Source organism: Anarhichas minor, unplaced genomic scaffold (assembly GCF_050575085.1).
Source record: "Anarhichas minor isolate MPS153535 unplaced genomic scaffold, ASM5057508v1 ptg000003l, whole genome shotgun sequence".
In the NCBI taxonomy this organism is placed as follows: Eukaryota; Metazoa; Chordata; class Actinopteri; order Perciformes; family Anarhichadidae; genus Anarhichas; species Anarhichas minor.
Genome location: NW_027466449.1, coordinates 9,220,223 through 9,247,356, shown reverse-complemented (window position 1 = coordinate 9,247,356; position 27,134 = coordinate 9,220,223). Strand labels below are relative to the sequence as shown.

Genomic DNA, 27,134 nt, shown 5'->3' with positions numbered 1-27,134 from the left:
GGATGCAAGTGTGCGTGTGTGTGCGCATGACCCTATACATCAATACTACATTTGGCATCTATTGTTTTTTAAAACGTATCTTCATGTGTGCATGAGTTGCTCAAGGCTGATTTCTTACACATTTACCACAATCAATGATAAGTATAAGCGTGTGACACATATTGACTTCACTATTTACTGTATATGACAGAATGAAAATAACTGTCATGCACTTCAGCAGAGGAAAGGATATACATTTGGATGGACAGGGGGGCAAATACTAGACAGGGTCCTACAAGTCCTACAAGGGTCCTACAAGGCAAGGTCGGATAGTAAGCTTAATCACATTCATCATTAAAAATGATTTGATCATTAATCTCTTCCTGTCTCCTTCTTTGTCATTTTTTTGCTTCTCCTTCAAGCGACCCATGAGGTCATATAAGCTTAACAGTCAATCCATTGACATGCAAAAAAAAAAACCAGCAACAACTGCAACAGCTTAATGTCCTGCTGTGTGCGTGTGTGCATGCGTATGTGTGCATTCGTGCGTTCTGTGTTGCTGTGCTGGGGGTGTGTTCTGCCAGCCCTTCAGCCCACGGCTCACGCATAATATCATCAGAGCATTCCACAACAATGGGTTTCCTCCGAATGTGTTCACTGGATCTTGAAGTGTTTTGAGTATTTGAGTAACACAATCCAGTTCTAATTCTGTCTTGTTCAAGTCTTGCCAGAGCATTAGGAGGTAACGCGAATGTCAGCGTACGTGTTTGAGCAGTGATTTAAGAAGCTGTGTCATCTCCCAGCTGTCCACTGGGAGATGACACCCCATCACATTTCCCAATGGATGTAATAGAGGAGCAGAAATAAAATAAAATCAAGCAACAAGAGAAGAGGGAAAATAGAAACAAGAGCGAGAGAGAGAGAGGGCGAGAGAGAGCGCGAGAGAGAGAGAGAGAGCGCGAGAGAGAGAGAGCTCCCTAACTCCAGTGATTCCCAGACTGGCTGGCAGTAAGCTCTGTGCTCTGATCTGCCTGCTCTGATGGGGTTTCATGCCCGTGCAGGCAGCGTTGGGGATCCTGAGGGCAACACAGGCTTCTGCTGCTGATCACGGCCTCTCTATTTCCTACAGATTGACCATATCAGCCCACAGAGATGAGAGTCAGGACAGCTACTCTCAACCTACTACTGACGGCTAATGGATCATCAACCAATGACAGTCACTAGAATCCAAAAAGGGAGCTAAAAGAAGATTGAATGCAAGCGGCCCAAGAACGACTGGCAGATATGAGAGGTAGGAGCTGCACCACTGGGAAGAATATCAAAATGAATGCATTTGTGTATGTTCGTGTGTGTTTGTATCGTACATGTGCATGGCTAGGTGGGCTACTTTCAACTGCTAAGTCTAGTATGTTGTGTAAACTGTTGTATAACTGAGTGGTAATGAAGCATGGACTGCTCCTTGCTCACAACAGTTCGTGAAATAAAATCTAAATGCATAGATGTCAGCACTGCATTCACACTTTTATGGTTATAGTTGTACATTATCATTGAGTGTTTCCTGTTGTATATAGATATTGACATTGGTATCAAGGTGATTTAAAGCAGTACTTGCTGTGTGTGCATGTTGTTACAAGCTTTTCTGTGTGTACTATGGGCTGGAGGGACACATCAGAGCAAAGAGCCATTCTGTTGACCTGATTCCAGAGCTGCTGTTACAATGCTCCACTGAGCTGATGCTGTTTATGTGTGTTCATGCATTGTATGTATATGAGTTTGTTCATGAGTAAGTGCACACGTGTGCAAGCACATGTGATTGAATGCATTCTTGCACACACAGACACACACACACACACACACACACACACACACACACACACACACACACACACACACTCTAATTTCACTAACACGGTTGCAATTAACACAGCGCTTCGCACAACAGCACCCTAAATCCTCAACCCAGCCATTTTCCGATTGTTTTTGTTGATGCAAGCGACACCTTATCATAAGAGCAACACTGCCAAGAGCCGCTGTACCAAACTAACACCTGAGATTAGAGCTGGGAGCGCCTGGGTATTTCTAAGTCTGTAAATCAAAATCAACTGCATGATGTTCACCAGCCAGGCAAAGACAAGATGATTACATGCTTGTAAATGGGACACTGTCACTCTAATTACCGAACTATGTTACAATAGGGTACATTCAAAGACTAGGGGATCCGTGGAAGGGAGGCTTGAGTATTTTCCAAGTGATAGTGCTGCATAACAGCAGTTGTGTGTGTATGAGTGTTGTGTGGCCACAGAATTTTAACAATTACATTTTGCTGTTCCAGGTTACTATAAAAATGAAAGCTGCTTCATCACAAGGGCATAACATGGGCAAAGATTCTTGTGCGGCATTTCCCTTGGTACGGGAGACAATGAGATAACTCCCATTTTAGAAAACATTAAACAAACCCAAACAGCAACATGGCTGCAGAAGGTCTCAGAACAACATGTTATGCCTATGGAGATAAACAGGGTGCAGCTAATCAATCTGTTCAGGATTTACGAGTGTAACTTGTGAGCCAGCTTCATTCCCAGGCTTGGGTTTGAGCTTCATTTCACTGAGCCCCGAGCTAGCCCAGCCAATGCTATAAATACTGCTGTAATGCTCCAGAAGGAATGGACATGTGAAGTCATCTCAAAGGGAATCAGACACCCAGTATTTGCTGCATATGGATTTATGTGTGGGTGCAGTGTGGGTGAGGGGTTATGAGTGTTAGGTGAAGTCACTAAGGGCCTCTGTCTAGGGGAGGGTGGCAAGTGGGAGTTGGCATATTAGTAATAAGTTTACTTTCTTGTTTATTAGACAAAGAACAGTACTATCTGGGCAAAAGCTAAAAGACTGCATTCTTTTCTAAAGACTATATTTTCAAATGCATTTGTGTGCACTTAAATGTTTATTTTCTGTGACAAAGGCCTTTATCTACTTCAGTGAAGATGGTCATTATGGCAATTGGAGACTGTGGTGTGAATGTATACAATTATCAAATAGTAGTCTAGGGTATTGCTGAAAGAGATCACATCTTTAGACATCCTAGAAAATGTTTCATGTTTAGTTGCAACTACACAAGCATACGTTTAGATATTTAATCTAATAGTATGTCCTCCTGTCTCCACAGTGGTACTGGTGTGTGCCCTCCTATCCCTACTCTCTTTGTCACATGCCTGTCCAAAGGAGTGTAACTGCAACAGCAACACCAAGGTAGTAGACTGCCGGGGTCGAGGCCTATATGACATCCCCCGACGACTGCATCCAGACACCCAAGAACTGTATCTCCAAGATAACCGTATCAGGGGGCTGGGATCAATGGCTTTCCGAGAAATACCACTTGTGCGCGTTCTCGATCTATCTAATAACTCTATAACATCTGTTTCACCGACTGCCCTGCTTGGTCTCAGAACTCTACAGCGCCTCAGCCTGGCCTCCAACAGCCTGAGAGAGCTTGACAAGCGGTTGCTTGGGCCTATCCGCTCGCTTTCACACCTTGACCTCTCACACAACAGGTTAAGCAACAAAACCGAACAGATAGAATTTTGTTATTTGTCCTTTCTCAAACAATGCACACTGTAGAATTGATCGCACATTGCTAAATGTATCTTATGTTGTTTCCTTGCCATGCCCCTACCTGCAGCCTGTGGGGTTTGCCTGGAGCCATAGGCGATAGTTTGAGGAACCTAAGCCACCTGGGGCTAGCACACAACAGGCTAACACGATTGGACCGCTCCCTGTTGGAGGCCCTGACCCACCTGGACAGCCTCACACTACGAAGTAACCCGTGGAGGTGCGACTGCCAGCTCATAGGCCTCAAACTCTGGCTGGAGACCTACCTCTTTAAAGGTTAGACCACAGAAGCTCCAGGTAAAGGCTGGAGCAATGTCTTTAACATTTCAAACTTTCATTTATCTCAATGCCTTTCCTGCTGGGCATTCGATTAAATTATCGTAATGTTACATTATTGACTGACTTTAAACACAAGTATCGTGAAACTATTAGATTAGAAATAGCTGGACTCTGTATTAAAATGAACAATATGAGAGAAGAGCCTATTTTAGCGATTAAAATAGATCGACTGACCCCAGATGAATGTAATGTTTATATATTTTGTGCTTGGAGAGATTTACATAGTGCAGTTAAGAACAGGCTTTAGGTCTGTCCAGACCTTTTAGATGCTGGAATGAGTGCGTGTGTCATGCTGTTTGGTGTGAAGCTGAGGAAGGAATGTAGGATGCTTTTATACTATTGTGTACTATTGTTTTGGATTTTAAACTATTATTAACATCTGATGAGGGCTGTGTTTTGGGAGGTGACCACATGCATGTGTGAGCCGTATTGGATAATGTATGGTGACGACTTACAACATTTACAGTAAAATTATAATTGTGACTGTCTAAATAAAAAGTACCATGAAGCAATACGAATAATGTTGCAATGTTAGGCATATGCAGCAGCTTTTATAACTATGGTGGTGATCTCTGCAGCCAGAGATAGAGTTGTATTTAGAGTTAAATTGGCAACTACATTATTTTCCATGCTAGAACAACCCCAGCATGCATTAGATAACATATAACCACTGTGCAGTGAAAGCTACACTCGCTTGAAGTTGGCTGGCCCGCCTACATGCCTATGTTACCCTGACACAGCTTTCGTCTTCGAGGCTGAAAATTCTAATTACTGCAAACCAAAACAATGGACCCAGATATAAGGATGTGTGCTTATTAGAGAGCCAGCGGTTAATCAGGCAGGCAGAAAGGAAGGGTGTGACAGAGCATGAAAACCGAGACAGATGAATAATCAGAGAGATTTAAGATACAGACAGTGGGAAGCTGATAAAGACTTAACTATTTCACTTTTTTAAACAGACTTGATTCATTGAGCTGCAGTGGTTGAGGTGTAAATCAAATCACACTTGCTAATACAGTCCTTTAAAGTACGCCATTACACCCTACACTAATAAATATCTCGAGTAATCGGCTGGTTAAGGCTCAGCTATGATGCAAACAATTGCGGCCTCCTCTGTAGTAAGCGGCCAGAAAGTAAATGGGCAATTAACAGAAGGTAATGTACTTATAATACACAACACCCGACTGATGCATGCCCCACTATTCCTTCCTGCCCCTCAGTCCGTCTATTGCCGTCCCTCTCTGATCTAACTATTTAACTCTGATCCCAAGGTGGAGTGGTGGATGAGGTGCTTTGCTCCCAGCCAGAAGAAATGAAGGACAAAGACCTGCAGAAAGTACCTTACCAGCTCTTCCACTCCTGCATGGCCACAAGCTACCATTACCTGTTTGCGAACATACACCACTTGGAGAATGAGAGGCTACTGCGTGGCCACACCCATGGCAACCATGCTCATCCCTCTAGCCACGCTATCCATGTCCCCATGGCAATGGGGGAGGGTTTCGGTGGTGGAGGAGGAGGAGGAGGGGGTTTGCCAGAGTGTGAACCTAAGCAGAGGCACCGGCCTGTCAACTTGCGCCATGCAATTGCCACAGTAATCATCACCGGCGTAGTGTGTGGGATTGTGTTTCTGATGATGCTGGCTGCAGCAGTGTACGGCTGCGCTTACGCCGCTATCATGGCCAAATATCAGCGGGAGCTTAAGAAGAACGAGGAGTTGGCAGCAGCACAGGGGGCAGACCATGCCAAAGCAGATGAGAAGGAATCACTGGAGAATGCTATCGCCTAAGAGATGATAACATGAACCCTGGACCTAAAACCTGGGCCTCAACCCTTTAACCTAATCTGCCATGTGTTAGTGCATGTGTGAAAAAAGAAGAGTGAGTGATTCTTTATGTGTTGGAATGTACGTATGTTCACCTCCTTTCTGAGACTTGGGTAGCTAAACTCCACAAGTATTTGACTATGCACTGATGAGAAGAGTACCTTCTACTGTATGCGGGTTCGTGGGGCAGGCCAAAGAATCCAAAATAAATCAATTCCAATTTTTCTGAGAAATGCATATCACAGAACAAATTGCTATATATTTATAATTGTGTACTTGTAGGTATAATAGCAAAGCTCTAGTATTTAAAAATGGATTTCAGAATTAGTTGTCTTTTGGTTGAGGTAACTCATAGTAGGCAGCTGCTGTCAGTTAAGTTCTGTTGTTAATATCATTGACGTGAGCGTATGAGAACAAAAATGAGAGTGTTTGTGTCAGTATTTCATTTGTGCTTGAGTGTGCGCGTGTGGAGATGTTTACTGTATGCACAAATTTACAAAGAATTTAAGAGTCTGTGCCTAATAACGTGATATCGTTTTGAGAAGGATATATGTTTTCTTAAAGGATATTTTTCTGACAACTGAAGTGAAGATGGGAAATTCATTGAAGCAATAATGAAACAAACTAAAACGAAAACAACAACAACACCTGGACTCAGCCTTGTTGTTTTTTTTTTAAAATAACTTTACAGCTTTATGAGTTTGAATTATCATCTTGCTGCACAAATTCACACCCACACACACAAACATTTAGATCTACAGTTTTTGGGATCAGTCGAGTTTTGTTTGTGAGTTAATGCTGATTACATAATGGTAGTCATGTCATTCAAAATGTATTACATAAAATAAAGGGAAATATTTTACCTGCTTACTATACGTCTACTGGCAACTAATTTAAGAAGGCATGTATAATTATTTGGAGAAAGTATCTTAAACCCTTCATCCTACTAACTGCGGTCCCAGCAGACCCCTGAGGTATACTGATTTTATAACTCGTATGTGCTTTGCTCTATCATTCCAATTTTTCATGGCTTTGTCGATCAATTTATTCTTAATGACTTCATATCATTGTTTTCTGTTTCTGTTTTAATAAGTGCTTTTAAATAATCATTTTAAATACCAATGTATTAAAGCACCCAATTGCAGCCAATGTAGTTTAATAGATGAAATGGAATAGACAGCTAAGATGTTTGCCATGGGTCCTCTTCTAAAGTATCACACACTATCAGGGTAATGACATGACCATTATTAAATAGACACGGATGCAGCCACACACAGATTTCCTCATTTGCTCTCTATATTTTGTACATAATATGCTAATTATTTGCAACTTTTCTAAAATAATAACATTTATTTTCCTTCAGATGCCATTAATTACATAACTAATTATGGTTTTGTGATGAATACATTTGCATTTTGCTCAGATGTTTGTATCTTACAGTATTTAATTTTTGAGGTCCTCAGGGACCCCAGTTTTCTAGACCTTCTATTTTAAATATGTTGATAGGATGGAGGTTAAAAGAGGGGTATTAAAAAAAAAAAGAGGTCCACTTTGGAGTGTATTCTGCTGTTTAAGCGTATTCCTCTTTGTTTCACCAATTGTTCAATTGTTTAAAAAATAAAACAGGCAATCTTGAAATTAGTAGACATTGCATGGTGTTTTTGTTCCTGTCAGTTTAATATGTTGTTGGCAAAGTCAAATTGTAATTATTTTAGTTTTTTGATTAATGAAGTTTCTGTCGAATCATTATTATGTATTTTCTGATGGAGTTCACTGGTTCTCTGGGAAGAAGCTGCTTGTGACGTGTCTAGTTATTATCTATATATCGATAATTTGCCATCAGCATGAATGTAAGCTTACTCAGTGTGGTGTGGAGGCACATGAATGTACACAGATGGCTTTGGTCTTAACGCCTGACCTGAGTTTTGTGGCTCTGTATATTACGGCGGCAGACTCGCTGCACGTGGCTCAGGATGTGACCACAAACACTGACACACACACACACACACACACTGACACACACTGACACGCTGGAATACACACGCGTGTATGTACGAACACGGTAACATTGTGACTCAAGTGATGTCTGCAGGGCCAATGGTGTGTGATGTCATCAGCCTGTCCTTTTCAGTTAGTGTACAGCGTATTCACAAGTCCACAGCTCAGTGGAGCACAGGGCAGTGAAAACTGGCCCTAACTGGCCCACGCTAAATTTGCATTCCAGCCTACATCTCTCCTCCCATCTGACTCTCTTATATAAAATCATCCTTACAGACATCCCCCAATCTGACAAGCATGATCGTCATTACTGTACATCAGCACCCAATGTAAAAATAGGATTATCATGAGACCTTGTTAATGATTAGTCATTTTGAATTGCTGCTAAACAGCATTTTAGAAACTGATATTATCTTAAAACAACAGAGACCAAGTCAGCAGTGTCAAATAATACCGTGGGCTGGTGTAAACTGTGGGCTGAATGCGTATTGCTCTGCAAGAAATCTGATGCATCCTCTATGTGTATGTGTGTGTGTGTGTGTGCATTGTGGCACCGCACAGATTCTCCCATCTCTGTCCTTCTGCTCCAGTGGTTTCCCCCAGGCCAAGAGTACCCACAATGCACTGCTTTCATCTCAACGCATTCAGGCACCATGAAATAATTTTCTCTTTCTCTGCCCTTTTATTTCTTCTCTTATTTTATCACTGCATTTCCAAAAGATGTTCCACTTTCTGCTTTCTCCAGTTTTTCCTTCCTCTGACCAGATATTTTCTGTGATTCCCCTACTGGCATTACTGGCCCTCATCTGTTGACAGGTGAACTTAAAAATATAATTATATGAAGAAGCTTGTATATGAGGCAAAAGCTGTGCTCCATATTGTTCTTTGGCGCATATGTTGGGCTGTGGAAAGGATTGCAACAACTCACACGTTCAAGATATTTCTACTGGGTTTCTGAAGCTATCAATGTAAAATAAAGCGGGAAAACAGGATTTCCAAAAGGCATGCAGAGGGTAAACAGAGAAAGCAAACAAGGAGCTTCCAACTTTCTTTATATTAATTACTTACTTACTTATTACATCTAAAATATTTTCTAACTTGTCATCCGCCTCTGTACTGTACAGTACTGCAGTAAAAGTATTGCATTAGTTCTAACTCACACAGGCTCCGCCTTCTACTATACTCTACGGGTAATATTCTCCTCCAATTACAAACACGTATTTGACCACTGAAAATATACACAAGTGTAGCCGGCCAATTAAAGATGTGCCGAACCGAATAAGTGCGGATCCCACAGTTTATAAGGCAGCACACACCTCTGTTGGCCATCGTTTTTATCTTCAGGGGGATGGTGATTTGCCCACTGACTGCTCATTTCAACAGATGGAGTCTCCATTTCAAGAATCTTGTCAGTGCCCGTCATGTCCCGGCCTCATCGCTGGGACAGATGTTCACGAGGCCCTGCTTCGTGTGCCTCGGCGCAAACCGCGCAGAGAGCAGGACATTTTCGCCATGGGTGGCAAGGACTCACCGTGCTTGAGAGGAAGGACCGGGATGATCTCCTGGGAGCTCCCATCACCACTGAAGGGCTCCTCCGATCCATTTCATTAGTCACTCAACGCTTTAAATGTCTGAATGAAGTCGAAATCATAGCTCAGCTGCCGCTTGCTCACCCTCAGGAAAGCTGAGACAAAACGTAAGAACGCGACCGTGAGGAGAAGGGAGTGCCGGCGGTTTACTTCAGCACAGCTTTAACCCAGTTCAGTTCTCCCTGGGTTGGCAGGGGCCCCCTAATTCTCTGCTGTGGCGACCTAGGTTATAAAGAAGTAGGTGGGCTGTGGCAACTAACCTCTAGGCGGTTAGGATCAGTGTGGTTGGGTTGAATCTATGTCGCGGAAGGGTGTGCATTCGTCAGGCTTTACCCACTGTACCCGTGAGTCCAGTAGAGGGTGGAGCCTGTGTGAGTTACGTAACCCTAGTTTTATGAGCACAGTCAAACTCCTCTACCAATGGGTCCCTGACGCTTCTACGCCGCTCATTAAAGAGTGAGTAGGATGGCAGATAGTATTGTGTGTTGCCTTATATACTGTGGGGTCCGCATGTTATCGGGTAGGCATGTCCTGCAAATTTTCAGTGGACAATGCGTGTTTACGATTGGAGGAGAATATTACCCATAAAGTCCAATCGAAGGCTCTGCCTATGCTTATAGAACACGGGTTACAATATTGTAACCCTTGTTACATACGGTAATACACAAAACGATGACTATCATATTATGATATGACATCAATGAACATATCACAACTTTCCTAGAGATAATACCACAACTACTGTTTTACAATCTCTATCCTAACCCAAATTTCTCCATTTCTTCCATTTAATCAGCAGTTTCTTTCCTCGGTAACTAAGTTGATGGCAAACAGAACAAGGGCTGCTCTTCATACCATCAACTTGCTGATTGCACAGAGTTGCATTACATGGGCGTGACATTGTGAGGCTTCTGAGTCACCAGGACGTGAGATGAGGCAGGCCACAAAGAAATCCTCTAGGCCACAATATGCCTTAAACAAGCAAACGGGAAAAATGCACAAAAGGCGTTTATGAAACTGGCCTCTATTAATATATGTAAGCATAAATACACTTCGATTGAAACGGCTGTGCCATGTTGCACTCTCGCCTTCTTCTGAGCATACGTTCATGTAGGGGCAAGCGCATTGGACAAAAAAAGCAGCACAGTCAGTAAATGTGGGCAGTGAGTGTTTCAACTCAAACAGAGGAAAAGAAGTAGGGTTAGACAACTGTAGAGCGGGAAAACAAAGCCTACATAGCAGTGAAAGAAGAGAATATTGCAGCCTCTGTCAATGTAGAAGTGTGTGTGTGTGAGAGAGAAAGAGCCACTTGAGTCCCCACTTACCCGCAGCTATGGGTGATTTCCTCTCATCCAGAAGCTGAATGGCGGTGCTGGCCAATACAACACTCTTGTTTTCTGTTCCTAAGCCACACACATAAAAGCACATACAAGCACAGGCACACAGACAGAGTTCAGATCACATATCATAATTCCGTATTAGTTTGAAACTGACCACAGGGTAATTAGAGAGAGAAACAGAACATAAATACCACAGAGTACTATTTCATGGCTACAGCTAACTGCCACGGTCCTGAGAGGAAGAGTGCATCCAGGGCGAGTCCGGCAAGTAAATAAGAGGCTTTCAGATCACTTGCATTAGCTGGCACTAATGGAAAGCCTGAGGCTGAGGACAGATGAGAACACATTCTCCCTTTGGAAGGGAAACCATTTTCTAGAGACGTAGTTAAACTGCAACTGCGTGAGGTGCTCGTGTGTGGGTGTGTGTTTTTTTTGGTAAGTGTGTGTCTATATGTGCGTTCTGGCCAAGTCACAATGGAAAGGGCTGAACCTCCTCTTAACGTATCTTATTTCAACCCACAGCAATCAGTCCTGTCCACAAGAACACAGCCCAGAATTAATAAGGGAGGAAGGGGAGTTAGATGTGCATGGCGAGAGAAAACGACCAAATATGGGTGAAAGAGGAAAAGCGGGGACGAAGGAAATTTGAAAAAGGTCTTTCTAAATCATGTGAGTATTACATTTTAATTGTGCATTTGACCAAATGTGAGTGTGTCTACTATGGTGGTGCCAGTCTCACAATGACATCAGTTTCATTATAGCACACTAATAATGGTGACTGTGTAGAACGGAAAATAATTTAAAAGTAATAACTGACCGAGCCCAAAAACACTTGACTTCATGGGGAGAATTGACTAACCTGAGTTGAAAGGTAGAGAGTAGACAAAGGTACCAGGAACTTGTTCTGCTGCTCTCTTGTACCACAGGGGAAAGTGATCGGCGTTGAACACCCCCTCTTTGTCTTCAGCTGTCAGAAAGTCTCTTGAAGCAGACAGGAAACAAAGTTGATGAAGATACAGAGGATGTATAAACACAAAGCACTATATATCTACTGATTAGAATCATAAACAAAGAGACAATCAACACATGCACTGCAAGGCTTATGCATGTGCATTCATACATACTGTAGACTGAATACATACACTCAGCATACTTACTGGTTTGTAAGCTCGTCGGGCACCACAAACAGGTTAATTCTGGACAGGCCTGTTCTTGAGCCCAGGTAGGCTATCTCCACCCCTTTATCAGAGTTCCTGTGTAGAACAACTACATACAGTAACCTGCATTTGTGCACAATCATAATTTGCTATCAGCAACAATAAAACAAAAAGGAGGCTTTTACAAGAGCCTTAGATTTTTTGGTTTTCTGTAGAGTAAAGGGAGGCATTTTACGACAGGATTCAGTTTGTGTTGAGTTTATGCAGAAACCTTTTCTGTTTTAGACAAGAACATGGAAAAGAAAGAGTAGAGTGGGTCACACACTCAGACTTATTGAGCACGAGGCTCGTCCAGTAGGCCTCCAAAGGGGCAGTCACCACCGCGTCAAAGAGAACCTCCTGAATCAGCTCCTTATCACCTAACAAAACAAATATATACTATATATATACACCAACCAGCCATAATACATGAAATCTATTTAATTATATGAGCAGAGAGAGGAATGGAGGATTTGTAGAAGAGTTTAACTGACATTGTAGGTGGGGTTCGTGTCCACTGAGGTAGAGTTTGATTGCCTCTATCTGGGACAAGTGGCGGTGCTCTGGGTGCTCATCTGTGTTGCAGTACGTCCTACAGTATAACAAGAATGGACAATAAGGACATTGGTTATAATAACATGCAACACAGACATAATTGACAACAGCTATTTGAAATCTGAGCTTTTAGATATAGATCGGACATAAAGTAAAGTTGCTTTCAGTTGCTTTTGCATTGCAAGGAAACTATGATAAATACAATGTGAAGTATAAACAAAGAAGGTTTTCCCATTTACAAGCATTAGTTTGAAAAGCGTTTACAGCAATTTATTTAGATGTTGGTTCCCAATCCTGGTAACCACAAGTCAACAAGTGACACAAGCCATCAAATCAAAGTCCTGCAGATTACAAAGCTGTTATATTAGTATTATATTGCAGTTAGATTGTAGATTATTTTGATTTTTACAAGTACAGAGTATTTTTAGGATATAGTCCAATCACAGTGTGCCTTGAATAAGGGATGTGGATTATATTGTCAGAACAGAAACATACAGCATCGCTGACAAACTCTCACCATTCATCTGCCAGCGCTACATCGGGATGCTCCAAGTCATGAAGTCCTGGGAAAAAACGAGAACTATACATCTCATATCTTATATATAACTTAAGAAGCAAAAGCACTCAATATAAACTCATAATAATAGTGGTAGGCATATACACTTAAAATGCACACACACTCTTAAACACACACACCAGGGTTGAAAAATGTGTTTTTTGAATGGATGTGATAGGTCTGATTAGATCAGGAAGAGCCAAGTCATGCTCAGAGCGCTCTGCATGATGGACATGTTTAGAAAAGCACACATACATAGACACAGACACGGACACACTCCACATGAATATTAACATACATGAGGCTGGAGATGAAAATACACACTGAGGTACACGTAGGCTAGGGCACACATATGCACTGTGAAGACATGGACACTCCTAATGAGCCACTAAAGAAATATTTAACTTCCTCTCCAATCGTGGCTTTCAAGTTTATTATCACTACATTAATATTGAATGTGTGTGTGTCTGTGTGTGTGAGTGAGTGTGAGTGATTATGCTACTTTCTTACTAACATAACACATTTATATCTATTGTACATTTAACCTTTCATGTGTTTACAGTATTTTTAAGTTACAGTAACAAGTTACTCTGAAGATTAAAATCATAACAATAGCTTATAAAATATAAATCATTTCTGCTAATTAAACTACAAAACAGTACACAAAGTAGTTAAAGCTAATTCTACCTCAACTAGTTAAAACAGTGAAATACTGCGAGCATGTTAACCCATCAGTAATACCAATCCTATAATATAATAATATAAAGATCTGAAAGGGGCCACTCGGTAGTATTTTTATTTGCAATACTTTAGTGGTGTTAAAGTGGCTCCATCCACTTTGTGAAAATGCCCACTTAAGCGTATAGTAAGTGCATAGTTGATGAGTGCTTTAAAAAAACTCCTCAGTACAGGTTTTTTTTTTATTTTAATCTGTAACTGAAAAAACGTAAAATTAAGAAATAAAAAATGTAAACATGGTAATATAATAAAACATGTAACACTATAAGCATGCCAAATGAACTGGTCCTCTCAAGGCTTTATAGTTTTTAATTAAATGAACTGACAAGCGCAGACAAAATATTACACATTTTAGGCAATCAGAAGCCAGAGCTGACTGCAGTCATTATTGACCCCAATTAGGCTTTCTGTGACACAATTCTAAAGCTGCTTATCTTTAGAAAATTAAAAATATATAAAATCTAAATTATATTTTAAAAATATTTCTCTTTTCCCCTGTATAAAAGGCTCGAACAAGTACAGTATGTTGATAATACTAATAGTAAAATTATATATATATAAAATAATAGTAAAATTCTGAAAGTAGGATTATTACTTGTAATGTGGTATTTGATACATTTTTTCTATAGGAAAAGTATCTGAAAACTTCCACCACTGTAGGGGGGGATAGAGCATAATAGACCACAAACGATACAGGAAACAAATGACTAAAAGTGAATAATGCAGATTACGTAAAAAGGGAGGATTTCCTACCTTCCTCCACTGTGACATTCCCTCTGAAAAAATACTTTCCATGGCCTCTGGAAAGAGCTACCCCTAGACTAAAAACAAATGACAACATTTTTTTCTCAAATGACAACTCACCAGTTATTTTTTGTGCAAAGAAATTCAGAATTTATAAACTCTGAAGTTGTTCTAAACTCCGTTCACTGTTCACAGAAGTCTCTCCAGTTTTCTTACCTGAAAGGAGTCCCCTTGATGTCTGTGTAGTAGTAATCATTATGCAACACTAGTACACGTTTCTGAAATAAAAGAGATGAATACATTTTATTTTACGCTGCAGTAAACAGTAGGCAGTGCGATGGCAGTTATCTGATGTGATTTCCTGCAGTCTGGCTCCATCTAGTGGTGCAGGGAATACATGCTGTGGTTGTCACAGGACCTGCTACATTGCAGATGGATGTGTGTTTTTGCAGTGTGTGAGTAGTTAGATAAGGTTTGTGAATATGCATCTGTGTACATTTGAGTGTGTGTGTGTGTGTGTGTGTGTGTGTGTGTGTGTCTGTATTAACATATTGAATGCTTAATAATCAGGCTAATGCATAATGCTCTTTACTAAGCTTTGGAAATGCAAAGTGCGCACCCCCCCTCTCTCTCTCTCTCTCTCTCTCTCTCTCTCCGATAGGAAAGTAGTAAAAGAGAATCATTGGGCTGCTGTCTCTCCCGTACTCAGCAGCATGTGCTTGGTGGAGATAACGGGCTCACACTCACAGACAGAAACACACCCATGCTGCAGAGCAAACAAAATCCCTAAGTCAATCCTGTACATCACTGTGCCAAGTGTGACAACCCCCTGGCAGAGTGGATTCTCCCTACTGAGTATTTTCACTGGCTCACCCTTTGGAACCATCAGGAAAGTGCTTGTTTGTGTGAATTATGGATTCCTCACCCCTTTGTCAACACTCTTCTTCACCTCCATGGAGAAGGTCCCTGTCTTCCTGTTGACCATGGCATTCCTCAGCTAGCGGCACAAATAACATACCAAATCTTACACATCAGATTTACATTGAGAAAGGTACTGTTATGATGCTTAATGCAGCTTTACAAGTGTCTCACCGTGTCATCCTTATCCTCCCATTCCACCTCAGACAGATCCACACTGCTGTAGTTTGGCTTCTTTCGCTTCTTGCCATCTCCATACTGAACACACAGGCCCATGTGAACATGCATGCATGCACAGACAGATACTATACTGTATACTGCACCATACTACAGCTGCAACTAATGTTTAATTTTTTTTACCATCAATTCATCTCTTTTCTTTTTTTACTTATTATATTATATTAGATTAAAATCCCAATTTCTATGAGCCCAACATTCTCAATTAGTTTGTTTTGTTTAAAACCCAGTAGAATTACAATAAGATAAACAAGATAAAAGCATAATAATAAATAAATGACAAATGATAATGTACATAAATGATGTATTTTCTGTCAGGACAGGGGACAGTTAGTTTAGTTTAGCACAAAGATTGGAAGCAAGGGGAAACAATTAACCTGGCTCTGTTCAACATTACAGAAAAAGTCCACACTATCTGCACATTGAAAGCACAAAAACAACAAGTTGTAGTTTTACAGGGAGTCAATTCATTTTTTTCAATACCGTAGATAAGCAAATGTACGATAACAGTCAATTGTAATACCGCAGTGTACAACCCTAGAGTGGTGTCATCACTGTGAGGCTACGCAAGGTTAATTGTCTCTTGGTGGTAGCTTCATACTGAACAGACAAATGTGATCGTCTCATCTAACCCTTGGCAAAGAGCTAGAATACGTGTATTACCTGAAATGTCAAAATATTAATTTAATCGACTGGTTATTGAAGCACAGCACCTGCAATGATGACTTGTCTTCTTCATATCAAGCCAAATTTAAACGGTAAACGGTCATCCCCTCTCCCCCTCTGGCTACCTGACTGACCCTGTTTGATATGGACATTAAATAGACACTGGAGGCCAGAGTATTGGGTGTATTAAGGTGTGCTATATGTGCATACTTATGTGTGACTCCCCCTCTTCATTGATCCGTCAGTGAGGACAGACTCCCACCCCTCATTAGTCGTTAAACGCTGTTTATTAACGTCTTTAATCAGACTGCAATTAAACCATCTGTTTGTCTGTCTGTCTCACTGTCTGTTCTGTCCTCTCCCCTTCTCCTCACATCCCTCCATATCTCTCCTCTTTGTCACCCTGCACCTATTCTCACGTTAAGCAGGTTCCTTGCGCTCATCAATCTCCCTCCCCTCCCTGTCTGCACTCTCTCCCCTCATCCTCTTGTGAGAGGAGTAAGCGAGTACAATAGAGTTAATCAGAGCCATTCAGAAGCTGTATCTCTGTCTATTCACAGCACAGCGGAGGCCTGGAACACACTCTCCTCATCTACATACCACCACGCAGCCAATACACACACACACACACACACACACACACACTGCACGCACGGCACATGGTGTACCCACACAACTACGCACTAATTTTCCATGTCAATCGGCATCGCAATATGACAATGAAATCAGTAATTGACTTGCTATGAACTCAAGAGTTAGTATTCCTAAGTGCCTTGTACAAAATAAATGAATACATTTGAACTTCAATCTCTGCGCCCTAAAAGGGATTGTTATGATGATAAGGTTTGTACTCAGTTAACTTGTTACAGGCATCTGAATGGTGCTGGAGGTAATACTCACAAGTGGCCGTAGATCTGGATGGGTGAGGATGTAGCCGTTGTTGGTGATTGCAAAGGCATAGCCGTGAATACCCAGCTAGGAAGGATACACACAAACACACACACACACACACACACCGAATGGATGCATGATAATCTGTACTAAATAGCAAATCTGCCCTAATCAAGCTCTTGTATTTTTTTACCATCAGAATCTTTGTCTTTGTGGTGAAACTGACAGAACTGCACTACGCAAGGAGGGTGGTGTAATTAATCTACGTCCGTACAAATAACACGCTTTCAAATGTCAAAATCTTACACCCAACCAAGCTTCAGATCGTCAAGTAAAAACAATCTGCACAGGGGATGTAGCGGGGGACACTATCAAAATACATTAGTGTACATAGTGTATCATTTTCCTATCACTATTGGATTTAGGGAAGGAGACGTGAATAATCAGTGTCAAAACTTATACAAAACCTTTGATTTATCTGCTACTGGATTTGGCATTCGATTACTGCACTGCGGAGTTGGACTGGCGTACGTGCAGATGTAAAAAATATAAATCCTTTAAAGTAACTTTTCTTTTCTGACTTAGCATCCAGATGAATGGCACATTCACAAGGGAATATTCACACATTCATAAAAGGTGTGATGCTATAGAGGTGTATCTCATATAGCCATTGAGGTCTATAATTATGTGCAGCAATGTAACTAAATGATGTTCGGAGCAGTACCTTATATTTGGGGATGGTCTTGAGCAGCTCAGAGACAGGTACATCTGTGCCAACCACCCCTAGCAGAATGCCACGGTTTCTCTGGAAGCACACACATTAGGATTATTTTTAAATTGCATTTGAAAGGTTATTAAACAACACAACACAGTATCTTACAAATCCACTGTTCATGACATAAACAATGTCAATCTATAGTATATATGTATGAATTAGTGATGCTCTACTGTATCCTAATTTACAGACTCTAATCAAACTTAAATTAATTTGACAAACAATTAACCATTATTTCACAGTTTGTGTCTTTTGTTTCAAAGCTTAATTCCCCGTGAGTTATGCAATATGTAATTGCGTTATGTTTTCAATTAAGCTAAACTGTTTGTTGGAGAAAACAAATTGGGTAAACATAATTGTAGTGACAGTGGATGTTGTATAGCATTTTATGTGCACTTACAGTCTCATTCTTGGTACTGAACACTGGCATTGCCACTGTGGTCATCAGAACCGGACCTTGACCGTCATCCAACTGAGTGAGTCATGAGGGAAGAAAAGTGAAAGATAGCAATTGAGAGGGTGAGAAAGAGAGAGAGAGAGAGAGAGAGAGAGAGAGAGAGAGAGAGGGGGGAAGGGAGAAGAGGGAAGCCAATGATGAAACATTATCTTTATAGTCACAAAAGAAAAGTAACTACACAACACATTGCATGGTATCATACACATTGTATGAATCTTGTCACACTCATTGAGTGATTATCTCAAGGTGCATTACTCTCGTTCCTTCAGTAGTGAACCTGATAGGAATTCTGCTGCAGACCTAGTCATGTTATCTTCTTGAGGGACCTACAAAACTTCCATGACATGTTTTATTCATGTTTATTATTTGCCTTAAAATGTGTCCAATCACCAGCCTGCCTTTGATCTCTCGCAGAATAAGCTTATCCAAAGGCAGTGCTTCTAGTTTGGATCTGGTATCTTCACTCCCTAAAGACTACTGGAATAATTATGATATTTATCTTTCCAGCGGCTTTCTGTATCTGACGACGATATCCATTAGAGATGAAAGCTTGACACTGTTATGAAGATACTGGAGGAGGGCTTCCCACTCTGCAAAAAGTGGTCCGACCTTGTCCACTCAGAAATGTCAAAACTGTCTAAATGTCAGTCACTCACGCAGTTTACATTGCAGTCACCACAAGTAATTGGTCCATTAAGTGCAAAATGAATCCCAGAACACAATGCGCAGTTGTGTTGAGTTAGAGATGGCAACATAAAACATAAATCATGTTGCATTTGATCCTTTTCTGCTGCAGCAATCAATAGAGAATCAGTCTGTTAGACTGACTTTAATATTAGATTCCACACTTTCTCTCAGTGAAATACTTAACTGAACATAACATACTTCCTGTACACTCTCTTTCCTCCAGCGCTCACCCCCCTTTTACCTCCAGTAATAATAGGTAATGACAGGAAACCGCTAGCATGCATTCTGTCTTCCTCGGGCACTGGGAAAAGGGGAATTGGTGACCTGCTTGGAGTGCAGGATTGGGCATCAAAGAGAGAACAAAACACACCTAAGTACAGCTGCTGTAGCAATAGACACCCTTGCTGCTGGTGAACGGGATCGAACAAAGGACAGCGAAAGCGAGCAGAGCCTCATCTAAAAATATAAAATCTATTTCCAAGTTCAGATCTATTGGATCATATATCACGGCTGGGCAAACGTATGGACTGACATTTATTGTGTATCCCCATGAGCTGCTGTTGAGCAGTCCTATCAAATGTGTACTTTTTGCACAACACTAACCTAACATGCTTTTATTTCCAGTATATGTGCATTTGGTGTAAATCAGGCTTGCCCAGCTGCTCTGGGAAATTACATACTATAATTAAGCAGATAACAAAAGCAACCGCATCTGTAGGATTCAAAGTCAACAGCACAGCTCCAAAGGTCCTCACTTACCCTACCCAGAGGAGGAGAGACCTTTAAACCTGTGCTTCATTATACAAACCCGGGAGAGAAAAGAGACACTTCCTTGAACCCTAAATAAGTGTCCTCCAACATGACTGTGCTCCAAGTCCCTAAGGGAGTGCTCTGTATCTAGAATTTGACATATAATACATAACCTGCAACCTCTAATGCAAGGTCAGAACTCAACACACATTTGGACCAAATCCGCATCATGATTTCCTCCGTGACTTTATCTGTATCAGTCAGAACAAATTGGGTGTGTAAGTCCTTTCCCCTGCTGCGGGTCAGAGAATGAAAAATAACCCCTCTAGGCTTTTATTCACCCGCTGACACGAATACCCACACATGCCCACACACTTGCACCCCTCAGAGGGCTCAGATGCACCCACCCTGCCCTGTGTTTGCGGTCTCATAGGACACCTCGTAATCTAGGTTGCTTTGACAAATTGTGTTCTGGTGGACGAGGTGACCCTTGTTTCCTTGGAGACCGGCTTTAATGATGTTGGTGTGTGTAAGCCCTTGAGCCAAAGCCCCCCGTAGGTTCCTGAGAGGAAACGAACATTTACCCAAAGGGGAGCAGAGATGGCACGGACATGGCACATCTATGCTCTGAATTGCTTTAGTCACAATTAACGCTTTTGCTTTGAAATGGTGGAAAAGTTTATCTTCATCCGTCACAACATTTTTAGGGTTGACCGCAAATAGTCGACTGTTCGATAACAGGAGCCTGATACGACTGCCAATCTCACACTCGCAGTGACGTGAAAATGTGGTAATGAAACAAAGAATCATTCATCATTCATACATTGAAAAAAATGGCTATTTATTTAATATTTTATATATATATTTAATTTATGTATTTATTAACAAGAACACTCACATAAGCAGGTAGCACTATCAGAGCAATTGATATATTTTGAATGAGATAAAGATTCTCTAAAATCAGTGGGGTGAGGCGGCAGAAACAGCTGTTGGCTTGTGTTTCTCTCTCACGTTGATTGTCCCGTCGCCTCTCTGCCATTTCAATTATGTCTGTGAATTGATACAACGGGGAAAATTAAATTAGGAATGAAAGTTTCATATATAACCACGAAATGCCAGCAGGATAGGAAACCATGTAACTCTTTCTATTGATGTCCCCTCTGCAACGGTACCACGGACAGCGCCGCAACTACACACGCACACACACACACACACACACACACGGACAAACCCTACGCACAGCAAACAGTGCTGACCGTTGTTCTGAAATAACAGCTCAGCAATAGTAATTGACCAATAATTTTGTTGTTTTTACAATTTTTCTACTGATACATACAAGCTTTACCGCCAAGGAAGAAAAAAAATATGATTATACAATCCGCCGACTTAAGGCAACACTTGACCAATCATATTTGACCATGTAAATTCTTAGTCGGGGACACTCCTAGGCATTTTGAACAGCTTACTACTTCATTTCATCATCCAAAGGTAATCAACTGCTCACTGCTCATTTGTCTGGCTTCATGCTTTACCAAGTATCAATCTTGTTCTGTGAACTTCAGTGCAAAAACCATCTTCTCAACCCTGCATCCTTCTTTACATCCTTCAAGTTCTCTTTCCAACTTTGTCTTCAAATATCTTACATTCTCTCTCTCGCCCTTCCTACACTCGTCCTTCACTATCCCCTCCACTCCACATTCTTCTCTCCCCCATCTCCCTCCCATCATCCCTGTGCTCCTGTGTCAGTTCATCCGACAGAGTGGGAAACAAAGCCAAATGAGGCAGAGAATGATGGATGAAGCTGGTGAGACGAGGGAGAGGGAGAAGATCAGGAGAAGAGGGGATAGCACAGGTGGGGGGGGGGGGGGGGGGGGGGGGGGAGACAGAGAGCTGGAGGGAGAGACAGAGGAAGAAAGGGGAAGGGCTAGAAAGATTGTTGGGTCGCACTGAGAGGGATGGAGCAGAGAGGGAAAATATAGGATGAATGGTACATCTGGAAAGATGATACACATCAGCCCTGGAACATAAATACCAGATGCTCATCACTTTCCTAACACTGAACCAATCCCAGGAGTTTTGCCAACTTCTTATCAGACACTATCACCATGCAGGGTGTGTGTGAGGACTGTTCTGATTGTGCGCTCCTAGGCCAGAGCTGTGCTGGGATGATTATATGCAAAGAAGCAGTGCAGATTCCTTGCTAATCCCAATTATCATCTCTAACAATGTAATATCTATTTCTGTTTTCTGCTGAGCTGCTTCAATGTCAATAAGCTTGGATCTATCACACTAACACAGTACTATGTCAGACATATGGCCTGCCAGCTGTCTAATGGGACTGCTCTGTGCTCAGCTCATGCTGATGTGGGGGCAGAGCACTCTTCTGTTCCACCATCATTGTTATGATTATAGAGCTGCTTATCTCAACTCACATATGATTCACAAAACACTGGAAAAAATACAACACTGAAAATAATAATAAGGCATCAGAACAGACCATCCCGCCAGTCATTACAGGCTATTGGATTTTCACCCGAAAGATGACAAAAAAGCTTTTTCTGGAGAATTCTACCAAGACAAATAACACAGGCAATCTCGTCGTTTTTCACACCAAAGTCACAAAAGAGCAAAAACATAGCCTCACACTTACACATATGGTCACACTGCCAGCCCCGGAGATACTGGCAAAGCACAGCCAACACAGCATCACTAACGATGAATGATTGTGAGCGTGTGCACAGACGTGTGCTTGATCAGACGTGCACAGGAGAGCGATCAACTGAACCTTTGACAACCACAATGCATGGTTTGAATCAGGAAGTTGAGGAGCGACATACGACACTGACACACAAGAAAATGCCATGGGTCAGTATGGTAGTTAGTTCACCCAAATTATACCGTCATCCCGCAGAGATCAGAGACCAAAACGCACATGCACGTGAAATGCACATGAACACACACCAGGCCTCAACACAGCACAATACAGCGATGACCTCAAATCAGATTGTTTTTTTACCTTTTGTGCTTGGGGGAGCTAAAGAGAACAGATTAAGGAGGAGGGGAGGAGAGAAAGGGTCAATACGTTTGTGGATAAGTGTTGGAAAGCCTTTCAGTGCATTTTCCACTGAATGGAGTGCCAGCATCTGTGGGCGTGTAAAATCCACTGTCATTGACTTTGACTGCAACTTTAAAAACAGTGACTGTGTCAAGAGAGGAGAGCTTTATGGCTGGGAGGGTCACAGCAGAGGAAACAACACTTAAGCTGTTAGTGTTGAATCAGTGTTGGGTGAATGTACTTTGACTGTGATAAATGGATGGGGATAATGAGGGCAAAGAGGGAAGGGAATAAGCAGAGAAAAACAGAAAAAGGAATATGAAGAGGATCGCAGGAAGAAATAATGCATTTTCATGCAGTGTTGATAGCCTGTGCGTTTTTCTGCTAGAGAGCACTTGCCTTTGTCTCCTTACATTTTTGAAGCTCTCTCTCATAATCCATTCGAAAAAATATTGGAAGACAAATGGCTACTATTCACTCTTTATGGCCAAGCAAAATAACCAACAAAAGAGAAGCATTGGATGGAAACTCCAGTATATTGTGTGTATATTAAGGTTTAGAAGAGGATCCTATTTATTATATAAGGGCGTTATCCTTCGGGGCGTTTTAGGGATGATAATGTCTGTGCCACAGAATTATAAAGCATGGGACTTTAGCGATGCACGTGATTATATGAGCTTGCTGCAATATTAGAGTGAACATCAACTGTGTTTGGCCAGGGTCTGAGGTTGAGAGATCATAGACCAACTCACCAATGTGCCACAGTGTGTTGTACTCATGCTACACAACTCCCAAACACACACAGCAGTCCTTGACTTAATGGTTCCATCTGCTGCTCACACACACTTTCACACATTCAGTCTGAGACGCACGAAGGGAAAACACAGTGTCAGGCCTCCGCTTGCATGTTGTCACTACTATTCTCCTTTGGATTTAAACAAGTCGTTCCTGAAGATGCTAATGTACTTCTTTTGTGCATTATGGTTTACGTTTTCTTCGTAGAATAAATTGAAATCCATCACCGAATATTCTGTGTCCACAATCCAGTGTGTGTTTGTATGATAAGTAAAGACTGTGGGAACTGGAATCCAGTACCATGTAAGACATGGCATCAACTCACAGTGCTGTCGACGTAGGCCTCAGTCCACACCGTGTCGTGCTCCCGGTCGATCACCTTGGGACGACTCAGCACGTGGAGATACTCCATCACATTCTCTTGCACATCTGCCAATGTGGAAATCTGAGTGAAGTAGCCTGTTGGGCAGAGAGGGGAGGAAGAGGAGAGAAATGATGATGAATCATTTAACTTAGATGATTGTGAACAATGGAGAGTCTCCCAACACACTATGCTGCCCTGAAACAGAAATTAGATGTACAGTCTCTGTGTCTCAAATCTGTTTCACATTGCAGCAAGTGTCACATCCAACATCAGCTTGGCTAAATAATCTAAGCCGTCACTCCCATTTTATTTATCTCTGTACCAAAGCACAGAAACTGTATCTGCTTGATGAAGCAAGCGGACACCTGGATACATGTATGAGTTATAGCTGAGGAATACCTCGCAGTGGCGTACGAGTGAGAGCAAACCAGCATGGGTTTGTGAATGAGTAAGTGGTATGTAAATGCCATAGAAAAGCTATTTCAGTTAAACCAAATGCGATGCCATTTCCTACGCTGGTAATGTCACCATTATGATGCTAATGTGAATGTGCAGGAGGGAATATACTGTTATGTCAGCAGGGGGGCAGAGTTGGGAAGAGAAAGAGAGGGAATCACGACAACAGTGAGACAGAGGGAGAGAGAGGACAAGATGTGACACTGAGAATAAGGGAAAAGAGAGAGACCGCCACATTTTCATCCATCCGTAAAAACAGCAAACTGCCTTCATCACCGTGAGGCAGTCAAGGAGAAAATCATAGCTGGAGGAAATAGATTTTGGGGTCATTGTTCCTGGCAACGACCTTTACTCCACAGGGAGTAAACGAGCTAGAATCTAGATACAATACACAGATCCATGAAGGATGCCACATATCCTACCAAATAACTAAGGATAGAATCCATCACTGATAATCTAAATTCAAATCTGCAACACGGTCACATTTTTTATGAAGGCTAAAAGTTGATATGGTACACTAACACTGGGAGAATTAAAGCCACATGATTACTGCAATCACTATAGCGACAAGAATCCACTGGCCCCCGAACTTGACCTGGAAGTGAACCTTGACAACTTCCTCCTTTTCATCCTCAGAGACATTCGGTTCCGGCTATTATTCCAGCAGACAGTACAATGACAACACACACATCGCACAGACTCGCATCGCACACAAAGCGAGCTGCCTCAGTCTCACTGCATTGTTCATCACAGTGGTAAGTGAAGAATGACTGCTCCCTCTGGAAGGCTGAGGGCATCCTTCAGGCTGAGCCACCGGGGCCAGTGAGATGAGCTGGGGAGAGAAACAATGAATGCTCCCTCCTTTCAGTGACATGGTACACCTGTCGTACACACAGGACAGGGCAGCCACAGCATGGTCTGGTCAGGCATTAATATCCTTTTAAAGGACCTTGGTCTGGGTGATATGCAGGCAAAAAAACGCTTATTATTTATCTTCTGTGGCAGAAAACGGTAAATGGCAAATGGTATAGCGCTTTTCTAGTCTTCCGAACATTCAAAACACTTTAACAGTACATAGCATTCACCCATTCACGCCCATTCATACACTGATGGCAGGGGCTAGCATGCAAGGCACAGCCTCAGAAGCAATTTGGGGTTAAGTGTCTTGCCCAAGGGATGCCGATCCTCCGATTGAAGGATGACCCGCTCTACCACTCTGCGACAGTTGCTCCGACAACACATGGGCTTGCTGATGACTGTTCTATATTCAGGGCTTAACAAGACATATAAAGCAGGCAAAGAGTACGGTAAATGAAAAATGACACTTCCCAAAGACAAAGAACCACACACATTGTGCCTCTTGTTGCCACAAAGCTGGAACCTATTGTCTAAAATATCATCTAGTATTAAGATTTCTCTTAATTTAAACGAAGAGGCCTAGCCCAGACAATATGTACATAAAAGTATTGCATTCGGACTAGACGGTCCACTTCCCATCGGCCATATAGTGTATGTTTGATAGGCATAGATAATTAATTGATGGAATAATACACTGTATACACTTGTCAATGTTAAGAGTACGGATCATCTGTACTATGAGGGCAGACACCAGGAAAGTGAAAGTAGATGAAGAAGAGAGTGTAGTGTCACTGAAGGCCTCTTTTTGTTAAGACCGTGATGGACAATGAATGACAACCCTCATACACCCTCGGGTATTTTTACCTTATCATTTTTTTAGTTTCTGTCTTTTTCTTTCCTTCTAAAACCAACAGTTTGTTTAAACATGAAGAGGACCAGAGTGGACCTGAGTTGGACTAGCCACTGAGTCGAGTGAGCAACACAGCGGGGAACAGTGGAGCGACGGTAGACAGTTAATCAAGCTCAACTGGGCTTCGGGCCAGACCAGCATCCTTTTCTTGTTGGTTGGCAACCAAAGGCATTCTCATATGCATGGCCTGTTAGTAGCTGGTACAGCCATAAGGCTTAGCGGAATTTAAATACCCTAGACATAAAATTATTTTAGCAGCACAACTTGTGCTGCGACACTTAGCATTTCGATAAAAACATACTTTGCTCCAATCACAGGCCATAAGGAGAGATTTCGACATCACAGCCTTCAGTAACAGTGCCGACAGCATAACACTATACCTTACTTTCACCTGCAAAACTGCTAAAAGTAAAACAGTGAAGGAGTAAAACCAATTTCTCTGCTGCAGTTTGGAATAGAGATGTTGACCCTGGGGAGCAGAGCAAAGACTGTTCTGCAGAGCTCCTGTAGGCTCGAGAGGATGTCGCTGTCACAAGCCTGAATCATCATGCATCATACTAACACACACTTATGTAGCACGACACACAGGCAGGTCTCATCTTCGCCATTAACACCCTCAAACTGACTGGATGGGTTCTCTAATATCACTTCCAAGCTTAACTGTGGATGCCCTTGTCCTCTTATCTACACACATATAAATAGACACACACACACACACACACACACACACAGCTAAAAACACATGCACAGCCCTTGTGTGACCCAGGGCTTGCCTGTGTTATCTACAGCAGTCTGAGGAAATGGAGCCAGCCTGTCTCTGTCACCCACCTCTCAGCTAAATATAGAACCT

At 41.9% G+C, this 27,134-nt stretch overlaps 2 protein-coding genes across 2 annotated transcripts in view; one reads left to right on the top strand and one right to left on the bottom strand.

Moving 5' to 3' along the window:
• LOC142949638 (voltage-dependent calcium channel subunit alpha-2/delta-3-like) overlaps nucleotides 1-27,134 on the bottom strand; it is a 106,298-nt gene that overhangs the window by 17,728 nt on the left and 61,436 nt on the right. Inside the window, exons 12-26 of the mRNA XM_076091395.1 lie at nucleotides 24,022-24,155; nucleotides 22,863-22,880; nucleotides 18,353-18,424; nucleotides 17,902-17,982; nucleotides 17,187-17,261; nucleotides 15,558-15,641; nucleotides 15,391-15,462; nucleotides 14,682-14,743; nucleotides 14,475-14,542; nucleotides 12,945-12,990; nucleotides 12,367-12,464; nucleotides 12,159-12,252; nucleotides 11,834-11,929; nucleotides 11,536-11,657; nucleotides 10,662-10,739 (exon numbers count right to left, since the gene is read on the bottom strand). Coding sequence (XP_075947510.1) covers nucleotides 10,662-10,739; nucleotides 11,536-11,657; nucleotides 11,834-11,929; nucleotides 12,159-12,252; nucleotides 12,367-12,464; nucleotides 12,945-12,990; nucleotides 14,475-14,542; nucleotides 14,682-14,743; nucleotides 15,391-15,462; nucleotides 15,558-15,641; nucleotides 17,187-17,261; nucleotides 17,902-17,982; nucleotides 18,353-18,424; nucleotides 22,863-22,880; nucleotides 24,022-24,155 — 1,200 coding nt within the window. The remainder of the gene's footprint in view (nucleotides 1-10,661; nucleotides 10,740-11,535; nucleotides 11,658-11,833; nucleotides 11,930-12,158; nucleotides 12,253-12,366; nucleotides 12,465-12,944; nucleotides 12,991-14,474; nucleotides 14,543-14,681; nucleotides 14,744-15,390; nucleotides 15,463-15,557; nucleotides 15,642-17,186; nucleotides 17,262-17,901; nucleotides 17,983-18,352; nucleotides 18,425-22,862; nucleotides 22,881-24,021; nucleotides 24,156-27,134) is intronic.
• On the top strand, nucleotides 1,234-5,713 carry lrtm1 (leucine rich repeat transmembrane protein 1). The gene is made up of 4 exons (XM_076091406.1): nucleotides 1,234-1,270; nucleotides 3,143-3,527; nucleotides 3,656-3,861; nucleotides 5,196-5,713. The coding sequence occupies exons 1-4, from the start codon at nucleotides 1,234-1,236 to the stop codon at nucleotides 5,711-5,713; spliced, it is 1,146 nt and encodes a 381-aa protein (XP_075947521.1).